This window comes from Aythya ferina, assembly GCF_964211825.1.
Source record: "Aythya ferina genome assembly, chromosome: 3".
Classification (NCBI taxonomy): domain Eukaryota; kingdom Metazoa; phylum Chordata; class Aves; order Anseriformes; family Anatidae; genus Aythya; species Aythya ferina.
Window position 1 is genome coordinate 65,239,183 of NC_140298.1, and position 27,497 is coordinate 65,266,679.

A 27,497-nucleotide genomic window follows, 5' to 3' on the forward strand; every position below is an offset into this window, starting at 1 on the left:
TCCGTGATATACTCAGATTTTTTTTTGATTTTTTTTTTTTTTTTATCCTGAGGGGAAGGGTAGGAGAAAATGCTTGAAAAACTTCTAATATTTGGCTTCTCGCAAATCACAGCCAGGGAACACAGCTGTTGTGTGATAGTGACAAATGGAGTTTTGTTTATGTACTACTGCAGCATACCTGTAACATGCATAATAATGTATTAGATGTAGGTATGACAGAGCGCAACTGTGGGTACTTTGGGTATGAAAACAGTGGTTTTTTAATTGGCAACTTCATATGAGACCTCAAGAAATGGTTATTTTTCCTGTAACACTATTCTGTTACATGCTTCTAGTTATGCTCTTCTGATTTTGATTTATAATGATAAAAGGATTGCATATAAGTTTATATAAGCCTATGTATCAATCTTAAAGACTAGTTTTGAAATGATAATATTGCCATAAATGGTGTACAAATGAAAGGCCACTTTTACTTTTTGATATCATGAGTGGTTATTTTCAGCTTCTGTTCACTAAACTGCAAGAGTAAAAACACTGAGTACAAGTTTATGTTCCTAAACTTAAGTGACTCAGTATTAATGTGAGTTTCTAAAGGTACTGAAAGCTTTCAAAAATCAGCACACCCATACTATTCGTGTATTAACATCAATAATAGCAGCTCATTTGAAACTTGTAATTGGAACAGAAGAGGCAATAATCTTTTGCACTAATATTTTGAGGGTGAAGAAATAATGTTGCACCAGCCATATTTAACATACTACATGTTATTCAGCAGTCTTGTTGATTTCTCAGTCCAGTTCTAGTTGCAGTTTGAAGGCAGCTGCCTTGAGGGAACTTCTAGTATTCTGTTTACCCTGAGTTTCTTGAAAAAAAAATTTTAAAGTTAACTTTTATGATATTTTTACATAAACTTTATGGACTGAAATTTGTTTTTCTAACCTGAAATAGCAAAATATTGTTAAAAGTGTTTCACTCAAGTGTTTTCCCTGCCTTATTTTCACAAGTACTTTATGTATTCAGTAAAGCTGAAAATGTGTAGATTAAATAAATTGGAGTTCTGCCACTATTTATGACATAAAACTTGTCATAACACTATGTCAAACTAATTTCTAATTTGTCACATTAAATAAGGTCACTTTCAAACCATAAATATTTTAGTTGTATCAAATCCTTTTTAGATTTATATTACTTCAGTAAGGCCCATTGCTTTCACGTGTGTAATTGCAGGTTTTTGCATAAAACTAAATTTGAGTACTAAGACAAGAAAGCATTCTTTTCACTGAAAAAGTTGCTCAACCAAATTTCCAAAATTCTTTGATGCTGAAAGAAAGTAATTAGATTCTGTGCAAGTCCTACTTTGTTTAAATACTTTGTCAGCAAAACAAATACCATTCATGTATTCTACATGCTTAATCAAAATTATCTGCAAGCCTGAAATTAGAATAACAAAAGTTGACAAGGTGAGGTATGGAAACTCAGATTAACCAAGGTTGAGTTAATTTTGATAATGTACTTTTATATCTTTAAAATTGTTTTTTACTTTATATTTAATGATGTTCACATCATAATTCTGGTCTTTTACCCACTGTAAGACAAAAGCAGTGTGCTAGCTGTAAGGCAGAAGCAAAGGTAGTTGTTTGTTTTTCTTTGGATGGAGGCTATCTTAGATGACATTAAAGGACAGTGAGGAATAAGAGAAAAGTAGTGTTCTGGCTGTTCAGCTTTGTTTAAGAGAAAGTTTGCATACAGGGAACAGGCTTGATTTGTTGTTATTTAGCCAGAATAATGACAATTTTCCTATACTGAATGTAAACGATTTTATATAACATGGATCTATTTTGTAAATAATATGCCATATGACATTCTGTATGCAAATATGAAAATATTTTAATAACATTAAATGAAGTATTTAAAATGCACTTTGTTGATTTAACCAATGGTTGATGATCTTGCAACTTGAAGCTTTCAAACAGCAATCAGTTATATGCACTGTTTTATATAACATGCTGTTTTGAGCGTCCCTGTATTTTTGTTTGATTATGTTTTATGCTGGAATAATAACTTATAAAATCTACTAAACCATGCATTAGAGTTGCTATATGGTAGCCATTGTTATAAGAATTATAAAAATATGTGTGTTCTTCTAAGTAGATGAGAAAAAGATGCTAAAATTCAGAGGTCTTTTATGGAATTCTAGGACACACAAGTGGGAAAATTTTCCCACGGATACTTTTGTAGTCTCTTAGATATGGAAAAACAGTCTTTAGTTTATGAAGTAGACTTATCTTGAAAGAGAGGGAAAAAGAATATTTACAATTTCCTGAATATTATGCTAATTTGGGGGTTTTACCTCTCCATATGAGAAATTAAAGGTTAGACTTGGTGCTTAGGGACACAATGTAGTGGGTGACTGGTAGTATGGTGATGGTTGGACCAGATGATCTTGGAGGTCTTTTCCAACCTTAATAACTCTATGGTTCTGTGTATGTAAGAGTATTCTTGTCTTAGAAATCAGAGGTTCAGTTCACAAAACAAAAGTGTCTATTGGCATATCTAGGAAAATGAGAAGCGATGCACAATTACAACATTGTTACTTCGGCTTTAAGTAGTGTAAGCCTCTTGTAACCTTCACCTTAATCACCACCATTATAGCTTCTGTGAATGCATGTACATACATACGAACATTTATAAACAGACTTTTTGTAGTCTCATTTGCTGCTCTCAGCAAATTGGAGTAGGTGCATTAACTGTAGGCAGAAAAATATTTTTCTCAGCAGTAGCCTTTCCTTTCCCCATTACTACGTGGCAAATTGCAACTTTTTTAGCTGGTTATTTGCAGGTCTGCTGGAACTTGCAGCTTTCTTTCCTGTTCTCTTGGTGTGCAACGTCTTTGAAACAAGAATTGGCACAAGTTTCCAAATAATAGTTAGTATTGGGGGTTGTTGTCTGGATTAAAGCATCTTAACAGCTTGCTCAGATAAAGCTACAGGCTTTTTAGGGTCTTTTAGGCTTCTTCTGAAATACTGCTCTGTGATTTTCCTTTTTTAACTAGCAGTTACATTTCCTTAGGCCAGGAAAATGGAAATATCTAAAAAACTGAGTAGATTGTTGTTGCTGTTATTGGAATAGGAAGTTTAGTACTTACACAGAAAACATGGGAGTGATTGTACTGGGTCAGATCAACTGTCTGTGTAGCCCAGTATTGTTTCTCCAGCAGTGGCCAAAAGGGGATACCTAGGGAGGAGTATAAGCATAAGAGATGTACGTAGAGATTTTTCCCTTGTGTATTTCTGGAGCCTCCAAATACATGCTACTCAAACATTTTGAATGATGGTTGTACTTTAAACACAGAAAATGGTAATGATCTGAAGCTTTGGGGTAAACAGGATACTTGTGAGAACAGGAATCCTTCTCTCTGCTGGCCCAAATAGTAGCATATTCAGTAAAGTGTGAAGACATTTTCTCAGGAAAACAGCAAATAATTTGATAATGTTTTTTTAGGAATGCTTAAATATTTAAGCAAGGAATGATACCTTGGTTGTTTTGTTGTTGTTTGTTTGTTTTGTTTTTAATACAGTGAGATGGGAAGAGCAATTTGAGATTTTTAAACAGAAACATCATTTGGTCTATGAACTCCTAAATCCTCAACGTGAAGAGGAAGCTAGGTCAAGACAGATTGCATCTGGGGTCACACAAAATAAGCTGCTTTCTATTTCAGGAAGATCAGGAAAGGATGTGAGAGCTGTATGAGACATCATCTTACTGTGATATGAAAAAGCAGCAGAATTTTTGTTCTGTTGTATTCAATTTGCACCTGTTGGCAAAAAATACTTTCTTTTAAGAGCTTCTCCTGGCAAGACTTCTATTAACACAGCAATTATCTCTCCAATTAGAAAAAAATGAAAAGGATGGTCTTTGAAGTTTTAAGGAAGATGATATGACTAGAGGAGGTTCCTGTGTTTTTCGTGATTTCTGGAAATAACCTTCTGTGTTGAAACTAAGTGTCATTAGGTCTTCTGACAGATCAGTTTGGATAATATTTTTGTCTTGCTCATAGTTGCGGGTTTCAAAATGTACTTGATCAAAAAATGTATTTTCAGTTTTTTTCTTTTTGGTAGTAAAGGCAAGAGGAAATTTCATGATTCTCCCTTTGGACATGCATTCAGGCCTAACTTCCCAATCTACAAAAATTGCAAGCTTGAAAAATTAGCATTGAAGTGCTCAATATAAATAAAGCTTATAGTTTGTACAGTAGGAGGTAAAAGTTCAATCCAATTTTACTGGAAGACAGAATAAATGTGTGCAGAGTTTTAAGAAACCAGTCAGCCACAAATAGAAATGATGAATTTTCGGCAATAACAATCAAATGATCAGCCGTAATTGCAAGATACTACCCAGGATAACCTCCAGAACACATTATCCAGATTTGCCAGTTTATCAAAGAACATAATACATCTAACGTTTAAATGCTTCCTTCTTTCTTCTGCCTGTGATATGAAGCAGGTCCCACCCACTTGACATTATAGACTAAATGATTCAGATTCATTGGCTCTTAGCAGTGGAAAAATCTGCCTGGAGGTCAATAGTAGTTCATACCACAAGCACCCATCCTTGTTTTTTTCACTCTGCTTAGCTTGAGCCTCCTCTTTTAAATGGACACAATATACTTACTTTCGGCTAAAATTGATTAAAGTGCTGCATAGAGCCTGATGCAGTACTTTGCTTACAAGCTCTTCTGTGTGCTTCGTGCATGCAGTAGACTGTCTGCAAAACTTAGCTGGCCCCTCCTGTGTCCAAACAAAAAGAGATGACTGCAAGCTGAGGTAGGCCAGAACTGAGAAATATTGAGGGATAGCCTTGACGAGGCCGTGCCTACCACGAATGGTAATGCCGTATGTGCAACTTCCTGCATGCTGGAGGAGAGGCGACTTGTTCCAGCCCAGAAATTGCTTTAGCAGTGTTAGAGGAATTCAACTCGGTCCCCAAAAAATCTTTCCTTTAATTGGAGAAGTCTCTCTCCCTGCTCCCCCCCCGCCCATTTCCTGTACGCAGCAGTCATACGTTAGTAATCATGATTTTTCTGCTTCTTTTCTGAATTACAAGCCCAACTGAGGGCTGTTGGATTCATTCTGCGTGGACCACAGCGTAGCCGGGGATGAACGATGATCCATCTCTTCATTTTCTGCTGAACAGTTAGGGGATTAGGGGGTTTAACTCTTGAATTTTTTAACAGAAGTGCCTTTTTCCTTTTTGACAACTGTCTGAAATACAGTCCTTTAAGAACCTCCTACACGGTATGTATTTGCCATTTGTAAACAGAGTATGTCAAAAAAAAAAAAATATTTGATTAAGTGGTGAGGCAGCTAGTTATTTGCATGTCATGAGGTCTCAGGGAAACAAACTGACCCTCAGCCTTCTTCCATCCAGCCAAATTCTGATGGGACCCTCAAATAGCTCTGGCAAAGTGTTCTGTTTCTTTTGGACTTGATGAATGCTTGTTTCTGTGCAGACGTGTAATTATTTCTTCTTCATTTTGCTGCACAAGTTACCAGGAGAAGCAGCTTAAAACCAAATGTGAGTATTGAGGCTCTTTTCCATTATTCCTTTATATGATAATGCTTAGGTGTGGTACTGTACAAGGTAACTAACTTACCTTTTTGAGAAATGAAGCAGAAGTATTTTTTTTTCAAGACACAGAACTACTAATTCACATGGATACTGCTTCTTTAAATTCTATGCAGAATTCTATACATATTTAAAAAAATGATTCTGTGTACTGAAAGAGATACCACACTTTTTTCAGATGCAATAGTTTTTGTTTTATGAATTGGCTCACTCATTAATGTAAGGGAAGATTGTCTATGGTTCCCTTTGTAATGAGATGAGGATTAATTTTGTTTACTCCACAAAACAAGCCAACATAAAGAGTGTGTTGTTTCCTATGACATTTCAATCCTCATTCTCATTTCTTAGTAAGCTTTCATAGCTATTTGCTATTGCAAGAAAATTTTCTAACTAATGCCTTTTCATGTAAGTCACTTTTTCTATAGTCACAAATAATATCATCGCCTAATATTGATTGTTCTTGCATTTCCTTTGAAGTAAAACCAGTTTCCAAGCTGCTATTTACAGAAATATTTTGACTTGTTACAGAAATCAAGTAGTATTTTGCAATTCTATAAATTATTATTTTCAATCTGTCATGTTTTTATGAACGTAATCTTGGTTTGGAATTTGAAGAGAGTGGAATTGAAAGGCTAAGCCACTGCTTGCTGGAATTTTGCTGGAATTTTGCTGGAAATGTGGGACTATACTACAGAATTAAAAAAGAAATACGGGTAATGGGGTGGAAATATTCCTTTTAGTCTACATATATTAATTGTACTGTTACCTGATCTCACAGTGGCAATTTTTTTTTTTTTTTTTTTTTTTTTTGAATAATTGGGTCAAAGTTAAATTTGGATGAAACTATCAGAACTGAATTAAAATATTTAAATAGTACCAATGTTGAAAATATTTTCTTTAACTGTCTCTGTTTTCAGAAGTTCTGTTTTTATATCTGGAGCTGGACACAAAGACTTTTATTTAGAAAATCAATTTCAGATGCCCGTGTTGTTTTTCTTTAATATTTTTCACCCATTTTTCTTCTATTTCTGTGATGGGTTGACATTTCTAGAGTATTTGAACAAAACAGAATGTATCTAAAGTATTAGTGTTATAACAAATTGCTGATGGTTTTGTCATGCAATTTGATAGCAGTGCCATAAAAGTCACTTTGATTCAAAGTTGTGTAACTGGTAGAAACCTAAGATAACATACTAATTGTCTTGCAAGATTAGAGCAACATGAAAGCAGAAGCTGCTTGAAAGAGATTCTGATCTATTGTGACCTGTGGTATCTCCGGGTTATTTTCAGGCAATCATATTTTGCTAAGTGTGTGCATTTGGCTGACTTGGTAAATTGTAAGTTGACTTGGTAAAATGTAAATTCTATGGGACGCATACCAATAATCACAGCTTTCTGCATACCTTTTTTTAAATTTTGAGTTTTTAAGAAAAAAAAATAAATCAGTATTGCCTAACCATGGACAGACAGAAAGAAATGTGAAAATCTTAACCAGTATACTTACTAACCTCAACCCTAAACTCAGAGGATGAAATCCTGACCCTGTTCAAATGAGTGGTCCTCCTGACAACTAAACAAGCTCTAAACTTATTTCAGGCTTTTAGATCATCTAGGGAATAAAACTAAGATTTTCTGCACGTTTCCCTGCCAGTTAAAGGTAAGATGATGTCTTAAGTCTAATTCTATGATGTTCATAAAATTAATGATTTCCAGCTCAACTTTTCTATTAAAATCTCCAGAGCCCAAAGTTCAGAAGTTGGAATGACGAAATGCTCCATTTCTGCTCCTGCAGAGGAATTCACTCTTCTGGGAACATGTTGCGCAGTTCTAGTTAGGAGGCTGTAAACTTCTGATGTCATATACTTATATTTTCCAGTAAAATGTAAGAGGGATGAAATAAGGGCAGCTTTGTAGAAACGCACTGATGTTATTCCAAAACACTGAACTAACACCCTAAAAATAACTTAATAAAACTCCGTGACTTAATTTTATGTAACAGAGATACAATGAGGGACAAAACTATTACAAAGGCTCACTAATTTCCCTTGGTTGCCTCTATAATAATGGCTAAATTAAGCTTGTGCTAGGAATCACTCTGGAGAGGAATTTCTCTCTCCTTTACCTATAAAAAGTGTCTTGTGAATTAGCCTCAGTAGGCTTAGGTTTGCTTTTGTGAATATCCCCGTTTTCCTCTGATATTGAACAGCATACGTCAACTATCCCTTCTTTTTTCCCTTTCTCAGACTAAGAGGGTTTTTCTGGTTTTGCTTCATTCATGCTAGTAAGTTACTTTCCTTCTCAGTCATGGTTGCCTTCAAGTTTGAATTTGTTCTAGGTCCATATATGAGTACTGGTAAATTGTTGCACATCTCAACATATTATGGTTAAGGGATCTAAGCAGGCTGCTCTGGTTCATTGCTGGAGATGCTCTTAAGACTCAGAACAATGCTCATTTTCCTATACCTGTCTTTGTATGCAGATAACAGAATTGATAGGAGGAGGGATACTGGTGACAGCGTGGCATAACTGTGGGCAGAACGTACGTGGGAGGCCACAACTCAGCCCAGAGACACTTTCAGCAAGATATTCTTTGCCTCAGTTCCCCATATGTCGAACTGAGTTTGTTACTTCAGGGAGGAAAAAATGAGTTCAAAACCACGTTTATTGACTGGAAACAGCCTTAATAACCAGGAATTCTCTCAACCAATTGTGTAAGAATACTGATCATAACCTCAGAGTCCTTAAGGACAATTGTAATTTTCACACCTGGAACATTTTATTGCTTCAGCTAAGTTTGAAATGCCTTTTACCTGTAGCACTGGAAGCTGACCACCTGGCAACCTTTGTCCAGTGCTTTTAACTACCCTGGATCAGCACCATGCCCACAGCCTAATGAGCAGACCCACCAAGTGGCAAAGCTGTAATGTCTGGCTGCTTGTCTTCCCACTCCTCCAGGACTGCGCTCTGACCTTGAGCAAGCCAGTTGCTCTACTTGGACAAGCATTAACCTTTTCTGTAGACAAGTATCTCACAGCTGTGTTTTGCGATTGCTTTATTATCATTAGAAAATCATTCTGAAATCTTTGAAAGGAAGACTGTAAAATACTGACTGTAAAATACTTCAGAGTATTAGTTCATAATTCTATTTATCAGAAGCCCAGAACAGTATTAGGTTATAAATGTATAACCAGGAGCCCAGTCTTCCACAAGTGAGCGCTGCAAGTTTCTAATTCAACCACAACATGATTCATTTATGTATTATAATGTGAAATTGTGGCATAATTAGAGTTTTCTGAGTATCTGGGTTTGGGGTGCTATTTGCATGTGAAAAAAAGGAAAAGATTAGAGGAAAACTGTTTAATGCGATGAGCTGAGAGTCTGTTTAATTTGGAAATGAAGAGCATTGAGAAACATTTCAAATTAAAAGCTCAAAATGTTGGGGGGGGTATTTTGTCTTTTTAATGCAGGAATGGAATTTTTAGATGTATTTAATCATTGTCTTGCACTTTTTACTGGAAACATTTACCAACTTCATTGTAATTTAGCAAACCTGTATTTGTTTGTTAACAATTCCTGCTAATTCTTGTCACCCTGCCCCCCTCAGAACAAGAGCAGCCTCACCCACTATAGCTGGCCAGGTAGGGACTCTGAGCGTCATCCCCTATTGAAACAGGTAGTTTCCATTCCAGGTTCACTAAGATGGTTGCTTTGCTATTGCTAGGTATCAGGCTTCACGTTATCATTTGAATAGACTTTAATGGTTTCAACGGGCTTATTATTCCACAATATCCTTGAATTAAATAACCTGATCTTAAAATGTTCCTAAATGTTAGAAAGGAATTTCTTCATTCTTACTGTTTCCTCCAGCAGTATGAGAATTAACTGATGGTTTTTATTCCTTGTAATTCATCTGAGTCAAATGTTGGCTGTCTGAGGTGTTCAGATAATCTTTAGTTTTAATTTTCCTTCAATGAAAGTAGGGCAATCCCACACTGGAACCAGCTTTAAGATAGCATGTATTTGTAATCACAGAAAGAAATCCACTGTGAAAGTCATAGTGCCTATATATATATATTTTTTTATTATTATTTATTTTATTATTATTATTATTATTTTTTTTTTTTTTAAAAAAAGGACCTTTTCACATGCCAGGACATTACAAAGCTCCCAGCAGAGCAGTAACTGAAAGGTCAGTAACCTCACATCATAATAAAGACAGAATACCAAGATCTATTCATTTCTGGGTCTAATTTTAAATCATTGCCACTTTTAGGAGGATAGACTATGTTAAAAATAGAAAGAAATATGTCTAATGTCTAGCACAGAGATTTTAAGCCTTAAAGGAAATATTAGGATGCCCAGTCACATAACTATTCTGAAGACCTTATCTCCTAAGTAGGCAGAACAGGTAAAGAAAGAGGCACGCAGATTTCAGGTACATGAGAAAGACTGTACTGCAGTCACTGGCAGGGCATGAACAAAACCCAGAGCTGAGAATATCTGAGGACTGGTCAGTGGTGCTGCTCACATCATATAAGAACTGAAGTTAAAACAGAGCTGATGCCATGATACTCATCTTGTTTGGCAAGATGTTATCTACTCAACTGCTCCAGATTCAAGAAATCTTCAGTTAATATTTTTACTCTGGTTAATGTCTAATTCACAAAACCACATATAAAAAAATATTTTTATATTAATCTATACTCAGTCGTAAAAACACTCCTTTATTTTTCCTCCTCCCTGCTAAAGGAAGAACAAGAAGTCACAGATCTCTGCTCCCAGCTCTTTTGATCAGCCACTCCACTCCTAAAGGGGTTCACTGCCTTGAAAGGCCTGCAGTGAACTGTCTTCCATAAGGGAGTTCTTACACTGAGAGTCATTTACCCTTTTGGAATGAAATACGCTGGTTTACAGTGAATGTCATAGATCCAAATATTTTGTCTTTTTTTTTTTTTTCCTAGAATGCTAAGAGCAGCAGCCTGAATTTGATTCATCTGCATAGATAACTATTTGGTTTTCCAGCTTTACAGTATGTTTAAAACAAATACAGGGCAGAGAATAAAAACAAGAAGTTACTATGCCACAATTCCAGATCTTCGGTGAAATGCACACACAGCCATATTGCGCTAGTTTTTTCTGCAGCCTTGGTGCAAATGTTCAGAGTGTGTAAGTGAATTGTGCCCAATAGATACGAGAGCACCAGTGCTATCATGCGGAGTTAAAAACCTGATCCAGCATATATTAAATCACCTAATTTAACATCCATAAATTGAGCGAAATTGCTCGGCTATGTTAAGTTGTATATATATGTAAGTGTTTTAAGGGTCCCCTTCTAAGAGAAGACAAACCACACATTCATGTAACCCTTAGGGGAAAGAGAGGAAGTCAAATAAGTCTACTTAAGACCATCCACAGTGTGTTTTCCTGGCAACATTTCTTACCCCTGTCTCAATTACATTCTATAAACAATTTGTTGCTGCAAAAGCATCAGAATGCAAAGAGTACCGCACCTTTCAGGTTTTGCACCTAGCAGATGCAACATATGCATACATATTTTAACCAGACTGTGTTTATTGCATCCCTGCTTTCCAAAGAGTTTGCAGTTATAGAGGATTGTTACTGCTAATGCACATAGTTAGCAGTACAAGCTAACTATTCATTACAACTAATACAATATTATATTGTTGTCAGTAAAAGCCCAGAGTACATACGCAGTCCTCACTTTGTGGTGAGGCTACTAGTGGCTGTACTCAGTGTCCTTGCCCATTCCTTCTCAATGGTCACCCACAACAGCTCCCACATAACATGAAGGGAGGCTGCAGATGCTACGCTTGTTTTTGCTGTTTTTTTGCTTGTTTTCTTAGGCTGTGCCCAGCAGTGGCTTCACAGACTGAATCATAGTCAGCAGCCCAGAGTCTGCCTGCAGAACCAGGTCATTTTTGTTTTCAGTGTAAAGTTTGGTAACAAGGTGACAGCCAAAACCGATGGAGCCCCAACAAAACTGGCTGTTCACTGGGACTAAAAATATAAATAAATAACTGGGAAAAATGAAATTGAGGTAGGGATCTCAACTCTCTCAGTTAGATATGTACTGATACTCCTTACCAGTAGCCTTTGCTCTTCCTAAGCTGTAATGCTACCTAACTCATAACAATCTTTTAACAGAGCTGAGATCAGAAATCCTTAGATTTCTTTCATTTCAATAAGGTGTCATATTTTTATTACAAAAGCGCTGCAGCTCAGTTTATTTTTTCCTCAGAAAACTAGGTCAGATTGGCCCAGTACTGTTGGGAGAGAAAAGTAAAAGGCTATGCTGCTGCAGCAGATGCTGTTACCACTTGGGGGTTTTATGTTTGGTTTTGGAGGAAGGAGGTCTTTTTTTTTAAAAAAAAAAAAAAAAAAAAAAAAAGATAATGAAAACCCTTTCCAATTTTAGCTTGCTTTAAAACGTATCTGCTGCTGTTGCTCATCTTCTTCTTATCGCTCATTTTATTTCTTAAAACATTCCTAAAGTAGGTCACCAGCTTTTAAAGAACCCAGCTAGACAAAGTTATAGTGAGTAGGGAATTGTCGTTATTCTTTCACAAGGATTTTAATTCATGTGGTGTCCCTGTTCTCACAGGACATGACACTCTCCATCCTCCCTTCTGTCCATGAACTAAAATGTGAGAGTGGGAGAAATCCAGTCTGCAGCTGATACATCTGCAAAGAAAAGACGTAGCTTATTTCTTATTAAGATCTCGAAGGCTGCAGTCAGCATCAATGTTGCCTGCCGAAGCTCTGTTACCTCTTGTAAGCAACAAGGCTGCTTTGTTTTATAAGCATGTCACTCCCTGTGAAGCACAGGCATCATTGCCTACAGCTATTGCTTTCCCCAGGAAAGCTTTCTGTCCTGAAGACAAGCTTATTGTGTTTTCAGGTAAATGTGTTCCTGCCCAGTAGTGTTAATGCATTGCTAAGATGCTGCCATTTTCTTGTTGGACCTTTGGCTTTATTGCACTGTATACAGGAATTGGGTGGGGTATTTCGGTGTGCAGACCCACTTCTAGCAGAGTTCAGTAAGAAGTGCTGCTCTCATTTGCACGCTGCAGATGAATTCACTGGCAAAAGTCTTGGATCAACACTTCAATACAATTCTCCATTTGTAACTTTCATTTTCTTTTTATTCAAGCACTTTTAAAGTACTTTCAACAATTAGGGGATTCTAGGTGAGAGTGGAGGCAGGAAAGGGGACTGAAAAAAGCCAGGTTGAAAAGCTGGGGAGAATTTGTATTCACTGCCAGAGATCACCTGTGACCTCAGTTCTTATCCTGACCATTTATTTCAACCCCAAATTATTAATGTTCTTTTTTCTCTTTCAAAGACATTTATTACTTGCTGGGTTGTGGGTTGATAGAAGGAAAATACATTAGTATTTCCATTCAAGTACAATATGTTATTCTCTACCTTTCCACCATTTTAATTGAAGAAACTATCACCCAGCACAAATGTCTTTTTGCCACAGAATTTCTTATCTCAAACTGAGATGACTCTAACTCAGATTCCCATCTTTTTTTTTCCTAGAATAAAATATACAGCTAGCTATAAAATTGTTTCTCCCAGTGAAATATTCAACTCTCTATCAAAAGCCAAAAAGTAAGCTTTTACTAAAAGATTTTCATTGGAGAATTTAAGGTTCATTTTAGACCGTCTTTTTCAGATTTCACTTTTGTGAATGTTACTTTTCTAAATCAAATTGATATTTTCCATTATTTTTTTTTTTTATTCACAAATATTTGCTACTAAAATACATCAAAATTAAAAAAGATAATAAAAAACCAACTGCTACAGCATTTTCAAATAAGCTTTCTGCAAAACTCTTTTTTTTTTTTTCCCCAAAAAAATACCCTGATGCAATAACCTCTTAATTTATATTGGTTTTGGAAGCTTATAAATGCTCAGGTTTCAGAGCATGAATTTAAACCTCTAAGAAGGATTAGGAAACTTTCCTCATGAGCAAGTTGTTGCCTAGGCACCTTGTGTAGGGTTTCTTGCATCTTCCTTAGGGTATTTTTGCCTGCTGAACTGAAAAAGATAAGTACCCCTGTAGTCATTTAGCATCACAAAATTATTTTTAGATCTGCTTCTCCTCGTAACTTTTAGTATGGACTATGTTTAATGTAGATGTCAGTCCTTTATTCCTTATTGTACCATACAGGGCAGAGGCTGAGCAGTGGAGCTCAGCCTACATTTCCTTCTGAGCCAAGCTGTCAAAATAGTCAAGGTGACTGAAGGCATCCAGACCTCCACATCTCTTCTGTAGCCTGGTCTGTACTAACATCAGCTGAAATATAAACTGGTGAAAAAAGGAAGTTTTTTTTCTTGCATCTGCCTGCAACAACCACAATAACAAAATCTTCCTTACTGTGGTAAACCAGATACCACAGACAAGCCAGTAACTCTTTTTCATCAGAAAGGGCCAAGGTTTTGGGCCATACTCAGATCTAAATATCAGGCTGGTTGATAAAAGATATGTTGATCACATTTCACACTCAGTGACAATATGAAGTAATATCAGTCTCTTAATTTCACACATGGCTGGGACTTGAGAATGCTGGAAGTGATTTTTCCCTGCAGAAATGCTGGATCTACTGAAAAATGTTTTTTGTTTCTGTTTTTTTTTTTTTTGTTTGATTGATTGTTTGTTTGTTTGTTTTATTATTATTATTTGTTTTGACAGAAATTGTTTAGAATCACTAGTTCCATTTGCTGTTTCCTCTGTAACCAAATTTGTGCAATTCCACTGACTGTATTTTAATTGAGAAAGATTTAGAGACTGTGTTTATCAGATCTGAAATATTAGGAAACATCAACATTAATGGTAATGAAGAACCTAATTGCTTCTATACTTTTTAAAATCCCATTTCTTGCTTATCCTTGGAAATATCTTTCAAAATCTGTGCTTCAAGGATACAGACAGCAAAGCACTAAACACGCATTCAGTTTTGAGCATGTAAATATTCCAGCTGAAAGCAATCACATTTCTCCTGTGTTTAGACTACATGTATGGGTGGCTTATACATGGAATCACAAGTCACCTACAGGACACCTTTATTTCTGTTATGAGAATGACCCAACTTCTTCCCAAATGCTTATAAGAGAACACAGGTTTTGTGGACTGTTTCATACAGCCTCTTTTATCATTCAGCAGTGATAAACCTTTCCATTTTCTGCCACAGAATAGTTGAGGTGGGAAGGGACATGTAGCTCATCCCCCTGCTCCAAGCAGGGTCCCCTTAAAGCTGTTTCACCAGGACCATGTTGGGTTTTGAACATTTCCAATGAAGGAGATTCCACAACTTCCCTGGAAAACTTCTTCCAGTGCTGTCACCATCACAGTGAAATAGTGTTTTCTGGTGTTCAGAGGGAACTTCCTGTATTCCATTTATGCCCATTGCCTCTTGTCCTGGCACTGGGCACCGCTGAAAAGAGCCAGGCTCTGCCCTCCCTTTGGGTATTTGTAGACATTTATAGAACATCCCCTCAGCCTCCTCCTCTCCAGGCTGAACAGTCCCAGCTCTCTCAGCCTTTTGTCATCAGGCTCCAGTGCCTCAGTCATCTTTGTGGCACTTCACTGGACTCTTTCCATGTCTCTCTTGCACTGGGGAGCCCAGAACTGGACGCAGTGCTCCAGGTGTGGCTTCAGCTCTGCTGAGCAGACATTAAGGATTCCCTCCCCTGACCTGCTGGCAGTGCTATTCTTAATGTCCTGCAGGCTGCTGCTGCTGTTCTTACCTGCAAAGGCACACTACTGGCTCATGTTCAACTTGTTGTTTACCAGGACTCCCAGGACCTTTTCTGCAGAGCCGCTTCCCAGATGGTGACCCCCACCATGTGCTGGTGCCTGGGGTTGTTCCTCCCCAGGTGCAAGGCATTGCATTTCTCCTTGTTGAACTTTATGTCAGTCCTGGCAGCCCATTTCTCCAGCTTGCCAAGGTCCCTCTGGATGGCAGCATGACCATCTGGTGTAGCCACCACTCCTTCTGGTTTTATGTCACCTGCAAACTTGCTGCGGGTGCACTCTGTCCCATCATCTAGGTCATTAATGATGTTATTGGTCCCAGTGTCGGCTCCTGGAGTACACCACTAATTAAATTACTTTAAACTTGCTCCTTTAATGTTGTACCTAGGATTCACTAATGATTTTTCATCCACGTCTTAAATTCATGACTGCTTTGCTTTTTGAGCCTGGGCAGTTGAAGCTAATCTATTTTAAACTATCTAAATGTCTTTTAAGTATCTAACTCACCAGGTACTGTGGGTATACTTCTCTACATGGCCCTTTTGTGCCAGATACAATCCTCAAACCTGTTCTATGGCTAAATATATACAGTATGACTGAGAATACTGCCATGATTTTACATGAAAAGGCATACCAGTACCTGACTGAAACATTTCATGGCTTCTGTAAATCTCACAGTAACCATAAAGCGCTGAGATCCACAGTGCACACTGGAGAAAGTTCTGGCTGTACCAGACTGTGAAAACCTGTAAAAAAAAAAAAAAAAAAAAAAAAAAATGTGTGGGTGAGAATGATTCCAGAAAAATAAAAGCAGCAATCTAAGTCTTGGCATTAACCTCACTTTTTTTTCTTGAATGGTTGCTGTTGACGATATTGACAGTGCCCAGGAATCTGAGCAGATAGAAAGGATTTGTGTTCCTGGGTAACAGCCTGAGAGAGACTTGAATCAATACCGAGCACTCCACAGACAGTTTGTCTCAGCTTAAACACAGAGCAGCATTACAGAACAGCAATACTGATGAGCAGTTGAGCCTTCTGCATTCACAATAATGGTGCTAGTTCTGACTAGAATTGCTGGGATCCGGTGTAATGTTTGTTTTAAAAGATGAATTGCACTCTCAGACTTTCATATGCTGATTTGTTAAAAAAAAAAAAAAAAAAAAAAAAAGCTTTCAGCTATTACATGTGATATGCTTATTTCTGACCTCTGTACACTGGGTTTACTGTGATGGGTTTACTGTGATTTCCCTGTACAGTGGGTTTACTGTGATGGTAATTCTTGATCTTTGATAGCAAGGCTCGCAATAGGGGAAGAATATGCTTCAGGAGAGAAACATACAAAGACATAAATTCAACTTTTGCCAACTAAATCCCTCAGGCTGACCTTGGTAGCACATACAAGTGGTGTTGGACAAGCTGGGTGCTGCTGGTGAAAGTTCTGTGGAGGAATTTAAGGAAATATCCAGCTTGCTGTAGCAACACTGGAGCAAGGCCATTCCAACACACTGTAGCTAGAAAGGAGACTTTGAGAGACACAGGCTAGTCATGGCTCTGCTGCAACAGAATTTTTATATGTCTGCAAGACAGCACACCTTTAGTCCAGGCGTTTTCACTGCTCTGGTGTGCTTGCTTGAAGTTTGAGTAAGTAAGTAGTAAATTATGTTGCACTACTGGGATGAAGGAAGAATTTAGATGACTAACACCAACGTTTGAATTTGCATGGCGTAAACAAAGCAGACAGCAATACCAATTAAGGAGAAAATTGCACAATACTTGGGGTGATCAATCCCCCAGTTAAGCCAGAGCTCTTGCCCTTTTCGCTCATGGTCACAGAATGTGCGAACATGGTACAACGCAGTATGGTGCCACTATTAGATCAAGCTCTAAATGAGCTGCTTTGCCAAGACAGTCCACCACATCACTGTCACTGGTGGACCTTGAAGCACTGTAGTCATGTCAATACAGCACAGCCCTGCTTAGCATGGCCATCCTGGCTACTGAAAACAGGACTTTGTCAGTGAGAGCTCTGCACCTGCTCAAATGCCTTCAGGATTGGACTCTGAACCAGTGTGCTGCACCACTGAGCTAAAACGGCTAGTTCAAAGTTAACATCTGTCTGTACTTTCCTGTAAGTACACGGTTTGACTTGATTTGTGCTTTATGTCCCTGGTTCCTATTGCTTCTCTAGTCATTTTTAGAAGAGCAAATATTCTGGTATCTTTGAACACTCAAATATAACTTCAGGGTATCACTAGGAAAACTGCAGTTACTCTAAGGGAGGGAGGAGAGAAAGCAAGGATGTTGTAAATGTTTTGAAAATAAGACATCCATTTAATTGTCCTTGGTTTTTGTGATTTTTTTTTTTTGTGTGTGTGTGCTTTTTTTTTTTTTTTTGGTTGGTTTGGTTTTGTTCTTTTTTCCTTTTGAGGGGTAGGGGGTTAAAAAAGCACAATAAAGTAACAAATTTCTAGGGGGTAGCAATCATGCAGAGAAATCAAAAACTGTAATCTCTGAAATGTTTCTTGGAGAACATTGCTGAAAACTTCCATTTATAAAATAATGGCATTCTTAGGTACTTTTCATCATAATGATGTTGGCTTTATAATGCAGTTGTAACTTTGAGTCACTAAGGTATTTTGTAAAAGTATGCGATGAATTGTCCAGCAGCTTACACACACACACAGACACACACACACAAGGGAAAATTAAATCAGCAAGTGCATGTGAATAAGCAAAATTATGTTCCAAGATGAAAATACGTACTTAACTGAAAGTAAAAGTGTGTCTGGAATAGCTTGCAGGGGTGTCACCCTTGTAATAATTCGATTTGTTTTACTTACCCTTCATTGTTGCAATAATTTATTTTGCTATCACTTTTCTTTATTCATGACAGTTTTAGAGCCTAACAGAGAGCCCTGTTCCATTCCTGGTATGCTCTTAATGAAAAAGATGATGTAGTTTAATGGCAGCCTTATTTAGATCAAAAAATAATCCATTAAAATCACCTCAAAGCAGAAGATACATCTTTACATGCATGCATCTAAGTAAATACATATGTATATTCATTCCCTTCTAAGTAGGATTTATGTTTGTGCTTTTTATGCTTACATAATCTAAGGTGTATTATCACATCTACAGAGAATATTAAAATAAATTAAGAGATATGTTAACATTATGGATGTGCTTCTTAGGTCCGGTGAGAAAACTAGCACTCCTTTCCTGATGGTTCCACATTTATGGAACCATTTATTTAGGTTTGGGTGGACTTGGCAACCATTTTATTATGGCTCTCTGTGCTAGAAGACTTCCAGTGCTCTACATCTTATAAGAAACCATTCGACTCTACAGAAAGTCCCTCTCCTAATTTGTCGTAGCTAAATTCTAGCTTAATCTGTTAGAACACTAGGCAGACTAGTCAACTCTGTTGTTTTATTTTCAGCTGCTTTATAATTTATACCATGAGGCTGCTGCATTCTCAGATCTGACCCCAGGGACATCAGCTGCAATATCCTCACATCCTTGGCAACATCTCTGTGCAGCCCTAGGAGTATCCTAACAGTACAAATGGCGTCGCATGACTGTGCCTACTATCTACACAAAAATCTGCTGTACTTTAGCTTTGCTCCAATCTAGATAACAAAATCATCTTTTCCCAAGGAATGAAGAAATGGCAGTCTCTCCCTGTGCTTAGGACGCAAGTGAGCAGCTGGAATGCTGGAGTCAGCATTTCATTCCATGAGAGTGAATAGCACCAGACCTCCAGAGATTTCTGAACCGACCTTCAAAACACGGAGTCTAGCTTCCAGCAAACTTAAAGTAAACACATTTCTCTAGAGATCAGGATCAAAGCACAGGAAAAACATTCTACTTAACTACATGGTGCTTGTAACATGATTTACTTACTGGAGCAAGGGTAAATGGGCTGGGGGAGCCGAGATTCACTTTTTTGTTGTATTGTCTAAGGGTAAAAGCAGTTCACAAAGATTACCCAGACCTTTGCCAAAGGATTTACAAAAAAAAAAAAATAATAATAATAATAGTTCTTTTTCATACCATCTATGCTTCATACCCAAACATGGTCTTATTTAATCATGGTCAAACTCTGAAGACTTTCTGAAGAAAACTTTCAAAGACTTGAGGGCTTTACTTGAGGAGCAGCCTAAGGGTACCCTCTGCCTTTGAATCTGGTCTTGGGGATACTCTTTTTATGTTCTTCAGCAACCACTGTCATCTATAAAACAAGAGTAATAGGACTTTGTTAGCATACCCATATAGGTTTTAAGGAGGACTTTACAGATTTGGAAGTTGTTAGCTATTAGAATAGTGCATCTTGTGCAAACGCATAACCTGGGCTTCCTGAAATAGATTGGCCTGGGGTGGGGGGGGAAGAAAATCAAGAGAGCCACATTTTGAACAAAATAGTTCAGTATAGAGAGGTTTCAATAACGTTAAAACCTATTGCCATTCATTACAAAAAACAACAACAGCACCAAAAGAGATGTATCTGCAGATATCTGAAGCTATTTTTTGATGAGCTTTGTGCAACACAACCCACTATAACTGATAGATAAGTTCATCATATTTGTCCTGTTAGGATTTTACCATCACCACTTGTAGGCTGAGGTGAAACTGTTATGAAGCTGAGGAACTGATTCAGCAGAGAGGAAATCAGGAAGGTAGTCTGGTCAGGGTTATCCTCAGAGGCATTTCATAACTAACTAGTTCATAACTCTGACATAATTCCATCAGTGTGCTCTTGCAGCCCAGAAAGTCAAACGAATCCTGGGCTGCATCAAAAGCAGCATGGCCAGCAGGACAAGGGAGGTGATTTGTGGCCAGCAGGACAAGGGAGGTGATTCTCCCCCTCTGCTGTGCCCTCATAAGACCCCACCTGGAGAACTAGGTTCAGCTCTGGGGCCCCCAGCACAAGAAGGACATGGATGTATTAGAACGAGTCCAGAGGAGGGCCATGAGGATGATCAAGGGGCTGTAACACCTCTCCTATGAAGACAGGATGACAGGATGAGGGAGTTGAGGTTGTTCAGCCTGGAGAAGAGAAGGCTCTGGGGAGACCTCGTTGCGGCATTCCAGTAACTACAGAGGGCCTACAGGAAAGCTGGGGACGGAGTGCAGTGATACGACAAAGGATAACAGCTTTAAACTAAAAGAGGAGAGATTTAGATCAGATATGATAAACAAATTCATTACTACGAGAGTGGTGAGGCACTGACAAAGGTTGCCCAGAGAAGCTGTGGATGCTCCATCCCTGGAGGTGTTCAGGCTGGATGGGGCTCTGAGCAACCTGGTCTGGTGAGAGATGACCCTGCCCATGGCAAGGGGGGTTAGAGTTAAATGATCTTTAAGGTCCCTTCCAACCCAAACCATTCCATGATTCTAACTCCCCCAAAATAAATAAATAAATAAATAAAATTCCTCTGAAACACAGTTTCAAGCCTGTCCTATGACCTTCAACGCGGAGCCCAGCTAACCACAAGCATTCCTTCTTGACTGTCTCTATAACCACCAATTTAGAAGAATTTCCCAATATAGAAGAAAATGAGCAAAATTTAACTTTGGTTTTAGTGAAAACTGTGTATGGATCATGCACTGAATTACTGCACTGTGCCTGGTTTTTATATGTGTTGCATGATGGATGTCATTTTCACTCATACTTTGGTTATTCTTTGCACACTCAAAGCTCTCTTTGATCTTAAGGAAATACTATTATCCCAAGGTTATCACGTAAAATACATCTTTAATATTTTTAAGAAAGCACATTTCCCACTGATCTGAGTTACAGATTATTTGATTTCCTTACTACACTCTGTCTTGGCTAGCACTAAGATTTAGGGCAGTCAGAAAAAACAGTAAATCAATTCAACTCCAAAGATTTTCAATTTACAGGAACTAGTTTTCCATAGCTTGTGCCAAATAAACAAGTCATTACTTTTGGTCTGAGATAAGCATTATAGCCTCTCTCCCTGCCACTTTTTCCACAGGCTTACTACAGCCCCTCTAGGAATAGATTAATAAATTCCTGGTTATATGCATTAGTGCCAGTGGAGACCTCCAGTAACTGTTCCTTCTCATAGTTGAAGCTATCAGTTTGGATTACATCTCACAAACCAGAAACCCAGAAAAAGTTAATTGCCTTTTTAAAGCTGAACCATGTGTATAAGATAGCTAGTGAATATATACAAACAAGTATGAGTGACTTCTCCTAAGTGGATTATATGTAAGCTCTGTGGTGGTAAGTGATCCTTCAAATCCTGTTTCTAATATGTTTCTCTTCCTTGCTATCAGGCCTTGCATCTGGTTAAGATAAACTAACTTGCACCATTAGTCAGCGTAAAAAGATTTCAGCTGCCCAAATTCACTGATATGTAAGTATTTTAGGAGACCTTCCCCAGTTGTTTTCAATCTAAAATTTATGACTGCTGGCACTGTATGCAGTGACAATCACTGATGAGTTTAATGAAGAGTGCAATCCAATGAATCCAGCAGATGTTTCTGGGTTTGCTTCACTGGGAACTTTCTGGATTCTTCGTCTTTCATTCCCAGGAATCAAGACCCAATTTTAGCAAAGTGCTGATGATCCAACCAGTAACAAGATGACTGAAAAAAGTCTGCATCTCCACAATCCTTAAAATATTCATCAGTAACTGAACTATAAGCAGCTAAAGTTTGGATACTTATCCAAGCCTCTTTAGCCTGAAAAACTGAAGGATGGGAAATTCATACAATTGGATCTCAATAGATTTGTGGTATTTCCTGCACTTGGCTGGCACAGAAATATCATCTATCTCACAGTGTCTTGGCTCTGCCAACAGGGAATCTGGCAATACAGAAATGTATAAGTAAAAACAATCTTTTCCAATAACAACAAGACAAACTTGCTTTGAGTTATAATTTTGCTTGGATTTTATTTTGTTTATTTCTTTTTATATTTTGATTTTTTGCTACCCAGGGGTATTTTTATTACCCTACACTGCCATCAAGTATTAGCAGCACAGTTGGGATTATGCAAAAATAGTCATAAAGCTTGGAGACCTTTGTCTTCCTTCTGTTTTGTTGGTTGGTTGGTTTGGGTGGGGAGGAACACGTTGAAAATACAGGAATGAGCAGAAAGACAGGAATGAGAAGGGAGAGCCAGGAGAACACCAGAAAGTGCTTGACATTTCTTTACAGCCTTTTAACTCCACAGTTTGATTAATTTTTGAATTCTCATTTCTCTCTCAACTCCTTGATTTCTGAATAAAACATGCCACACCATCCAGCATCCATAATGCTCGTGACATCAGTAGTTGTAGATACAGAACACAAAGGCACCTTCGTTTTCAGGTACCTGACTTATTGTAAATGCCAGTCAACTAAGCTGAAGTAACTTTCTTGCTCCCCATTATTTAGGTAACAAAATATATAGTATTTGTCATTAAAGACTGTCATTTTATTACAGAACAGCCCAGAATTAGAAATCCAGAGCACTGCAAAGGACTAAAACACACCTATACTGACTTTCACAGGTAATGCAGCAGTATGTATTATTTGGGCAAGCAAACTGCCATTCATTCAATTACATGATTTTTCCATCTTTCCAGATCACCCGGAAAACCCCACCAGAATGACCAGCAATCAGACAGACTGTCATTACTGCCTGCAGTCTCTTCGTGGAAGGAAGTATGCATTAAGGGAAGAAAATGCTTATTGTGTCACATGTTATGACAACCTGTTTGCCAACCCCTGTGAAGAGTGCAAGAAACCTATTGAGTGTGATTCTAAGGTAAGGATTTAACTTCCTTGGTCTTTTCTTAGATTACACACAAATCCCATTTTTTAAAGGATGGATTCTATATCAGTCCCTCTACATACTCCTGTGCTAGTGAAGAAACCTAAGCATAGTGATTGTACATATGTATACAGCAGAGCTATTTTCCCAGAATAGAAAAGCTTCAGGGCTTTTTCTAAATGATGAAATCTGTGCATACATACACTTCAAGCATGAGTTAAAGCTGTGGTGTCCGCATGGACCACATCTGGATTCTATCCATCTCTGCTCACTCACAAAAAGAAGATGTTCACCACAGTGCTTGAGGAATAGCAGGGTGCCAAAGGAGTTCAGTGGGTCAGGTTGAGAGAAGCTTTAGAATATCTGAGACATGCATTGGAAAAATTGACTTCAACTATTGTATAAAATACTTTGACTGCAGGTGTGTTGACCTACAGATGTCAAGCTGAAAAGAAGCAATATTTATAATATGTATTTTGTGCCTTCTGAATTTTGGAAATGCTGTGTTTTCATTTTAACTTCCACTTTGCTCGTCTCTCAGAGAAAACATTAGAGGCAGTGTTTCTGGACTTGACTTTCCTTCCACCTCTCCCCTTTCTGAGAATAATTAATATTATGAATTCCTCTGTGGCCTTTCACAGGGTTTCCAGTACTCTTGAATTGAATTTACTGCAAGACATCTTTTTTTTTTTTTTTTTTTTTTTTTTTTTTTTTTATATATATATATATAGTTTTAACTTGAAAGGAAACCTGTCAAAACACCCTGGTTTGCTGAGGTCAGTATGTACTGCTCACATTCTCCCCATGCTCATTTTGTCTATGTTCTTTTGAAATAAAAGAATCATAGAATCATCTAGATTGTAAAAAGCCTTCAAGATCATCAAGTCCAACCATCAACCTGGTCTACTGAGTCTCATCACTAAACCTTTTCCCTTTGTGTCACAAAGAATGCTGGGCCATAAAGTTAATAAAATAAGCCTCTTGGGAGGTCTCCCTGGTCAACATATTTGATGGTTTTCAAAGTACATTATCTGAGTATAGCTCAGTTCCATAAAGGAATCAAAGGAAAACATTAATTTGGATGATGATTGTTTTCAAACACTCACCAGTGTTTTTCAACTGCAAACTTCTATGTGCAGCTCCAGTCAGGGTCACCAGGAGAACTTACACTCTGCCCTCAATAACTCTACTACTACAATTTAAAATTAAATGGCAGGGCTACTGATATCAAAGATCATTAACTAAATCAAATCAAATAAAATAAAATAAAATAAAATAAAATAAAATAAAATAAAATAAAATAAAATAAAATAAATCATGTCTTTTGACTGACTAGGAGGAAAAATTGAGAGAAAAAAAAAAGCAGAGATAACATGAAAGGAGAGCCACAGTATGAGAAGTGGTCCACAGAGGCCTACAGCTGGTTTTACCAATTCTGCCAAGGTGCTACATGTAGAACTTAGATCTCTGCCTCTCCGTCTTACAAGTTCTTTGCCTCAGGCTGCTCTGGGGTGATAGCCCATTTTCTAAATGGTTCAGGGTTCTAGCTAAAGCAAATGAAAGTGGTAAACACTCAGCACCTCCTAAAAATGACGCCTGGTATGTATTTCATTTCTCATTTTAGCATTTTAAGGGGTGGGGAACTGACAAACTAGAAAAATGAGATTGGCTTTTTGCCCTTTTGAGCTTTTTACTTATAAAGGAGACCTGGAAGGGTCTGGTTTATTTTTTACGGATTTTTTTTTTTTTTGGTGATGCATTTTTCCCTTGTTTTTTTAACCTTGGAAAAATAAAATCTGGTGTTTGCTCTTTTTGTGAATTCTTAGTGGAAATCTCATACATATACTATTAGCTTTTTCATCTTCTAAGCCTGCTGAGTCTTAAACAAACATCTTTCTGCCAGCTTTTTAGGAGGACTTATATTAGGTGTAAACAAAAGCAAAGATTTTTTAATACTCTTCCTAAGAATCATTTTTTTCTCAATTAATGAGATTTTAATTGCTTGCTCTCTGCAATAATATGATCTTTCTTTAGTGTTATGTAGAGTCAGCTGGAAGAAAAAGCAGTAACATTAAAAAATGCATGAAGTTCTGTTTAAAAGTCTACAGAGAATGTATTTCTTGTCAGGTGGCCTGTGCACATAAAAATGTTAATTACTTGCTTTCCCTTGAAGGCCAACTGTAAAAATATATGATTGGTCTTCCAATATAAACATCGCTCTGATGTTGCACAGGGAAGAACAATTGCTTCAATTGCCTGTGCCAAAGCAGATCCTAACATCCTGTACGAGAGAGTTACAATATACCCTAACACAGAGACTATGAGGGCTGACACACCTTCTGCTGGATGCAACTGTATTCTCTTTGAATTGCTATCGAAATGTTCTGCATTTTTCACTTTATTTCTGGGAGGAGCTGAGGAAAAAAGAACACTGTAAAGAAACGTCTTCATTAACATGGACATACTTTCTCCAAGGATCTGGCCTACAAAGGCCGCCACTGGCATGAGAGATGCTTCAACTGTGCCAAATGCAGTCGCTCTCTGGTGGAGAAACCATTTGCTGCAAAGGATGAGCTCTTGCTGTGTACTGAATGCTACTCTAATGAGTATTCATCTAAGTGTTTCCACTGTCAGAAGACCATTATGCCTGGTAAGACAACAAGGACCTTTCACTGAAAAATGGAACTGCATTTTTAATTAAAATCACATCCTTTAATAACCCACCTATAAAATCCTTGACATTCAAAACAGCTTGCGGGTGACTGCATCTCCCTCTTGTAGTACCCTGCCAGCATTAAAGAGGCAAGACAGACACCTCTGGTCTAGCACTAGCAGGGCTTATGAATCCTTATAAAGAATATTAGAGTTCAAAATAGAAAAAGATGTGTTCATGCTGAGTCCTTGATTCTGCCTGCAGTTCTTAGGAAGTGTATCCCACTGTGAGTGTAGGTAGACAAACAGAGATCGTTAGCAGGAGTGCAGGGCTAGACAAGACATCTGCATTTTGTCTGTCGCCTTGGCAAGACCTTGAGTATCAGACCTGGCTCACAGTCTTTATAACCATTTCTTTCCCTCAGAAATATCTTTTGCTTTAATTGTCAAAACATGGTGTTTTATGCTCAAATCATTATCAACATTTTTACTAAAAAACACATACAGATTTGTTTACAATAGTTTTATTTCCTAACGTGAGCAACTTTGAAAATTTTGCACTTTCCTCTGAACCGCTTCTCAGTTTTTGGTAGTTGTTTGTCTAGGTCTTTCATTGCTTCCACACCAGTAAAGCTAATGCGACAGAGACACTGCTTAAATCTGCCTCTTCAGAGGCTGCCTCTAAGAGAAGCAAGAGCAGTTTGTGTGCCAAAATGGAGTAGTCTGCCAAGGAGAGTGGGTCGCAAACTTCTGGAAACCCGCAATGTTTACATCCTCTTACAGATCACGCATATAGGTCCAAATACCAGCAGCAAGCTATGTGCCTTGGTCTCATAACTACTAGATTGGGAACCTCTGGCCAAGAACATCAGTAAACTTACCAGCAACACAGGAAGTTTATTTTTCAGATTCATGCCAAACAATAAGATCCAGGCTGTGAAGAATTATCATCTTAATATAGATATTAGGTTACACATGTCTTGGTTTAACCTGTAGAGTTAATAAAACTATGTACTAGTACTATTGTATTTATTTTCGTTTTCATTGCAGGTTAAAGTTGTATTTGTGGCAATATACTCTCCCCCCTTCCCCTCCTCTGAAGAAAAAAGGGGAGAAAATATGATGAAAAGGGCTCAAGGTTTGAGATAAGGACAGGGACATCACTCAACAATTATCGTTGTGGGCAGAACAGACTCAGCACAGGGAGATTAATGAAACCTACTGCCTATCACTAGCAGACTAGAGCAGCGAGAAACTCAAAATAAACACCTTCCCCCCACCCCAACCCACCCTCTTCTACCATCCAACTTGTCGATTTTGTCCTAGAGTCTAGGAGACTAAATCCTCACAGCAAATGTTGAGGGTAGGAATAACAGTGCAAAGAACTGAAGTGATGCTAACCAGTTCCTACCTTGTTAATCGTTGACTTCTTCTTCAGCTTGCTAGCTGTATATTGAAAAGACCCTGTAGGCAAAGATAGCAAATTTAGCCTTCTGATCACCAGGAGGAAGCTGCAAACCCTTTATGTTTAAGTGCAACTAATAGTTTCTCTTTCCTCTAAACCCACAGTCCAGAAAGCAAGTATTCCGTGATTAATCAGTTACATCATCAATTCTCTCCTTCCTTGAGAAAGGATGGTAAAGTGCTTGGCAC

The 27,497-nt window shown here is 37.8% G+C and overlaps 1 protein-coding gene across 9 annotated transcripts in view; it reads left to right on the forward strand.

The window, feature by feature from the left end:
• The first annotated feature begins 4,998 nt into the window (after positions 1-4,998).
• Positions 4,999-27,497, forward strand: part of FHL5 (four and a half LIM domains 5) — a 29,367-nt gene continuing 6,868 nt past the window's right edge. For 3 of the 9 annotated variants that reach the window (XR_014691548.1, XR_014691549.1, XR_014691550.1), the window contains exons 1-3: positions 4,999-5,294; positions 23,005-23,186; positions 25,668-25,842. Coding sequence is in view for 2 of the 9 variants with exons in the window: in XM_084514713.1 (XP_084370839.1) it covers positions 23,028-23,186; positions 25,668-25,842 (334 nt within the window). In the remaining 7 variants the exon portion in view is untranslated. Of the gene's footprint in view, positions 5,295-5,427; positions 5,575-7,221; positions 7,283-17,148; positions 17,535-22,862; positions 22,930-23,004; positions 23,187-25,667; positions 25,843-27,497 lie in introns of those variants that run through there. The other 6 variants (XR_014691551.1, XR_014691552.1, XR_014691553.1 and 3 more) reach the window with 4 other exon arrangements.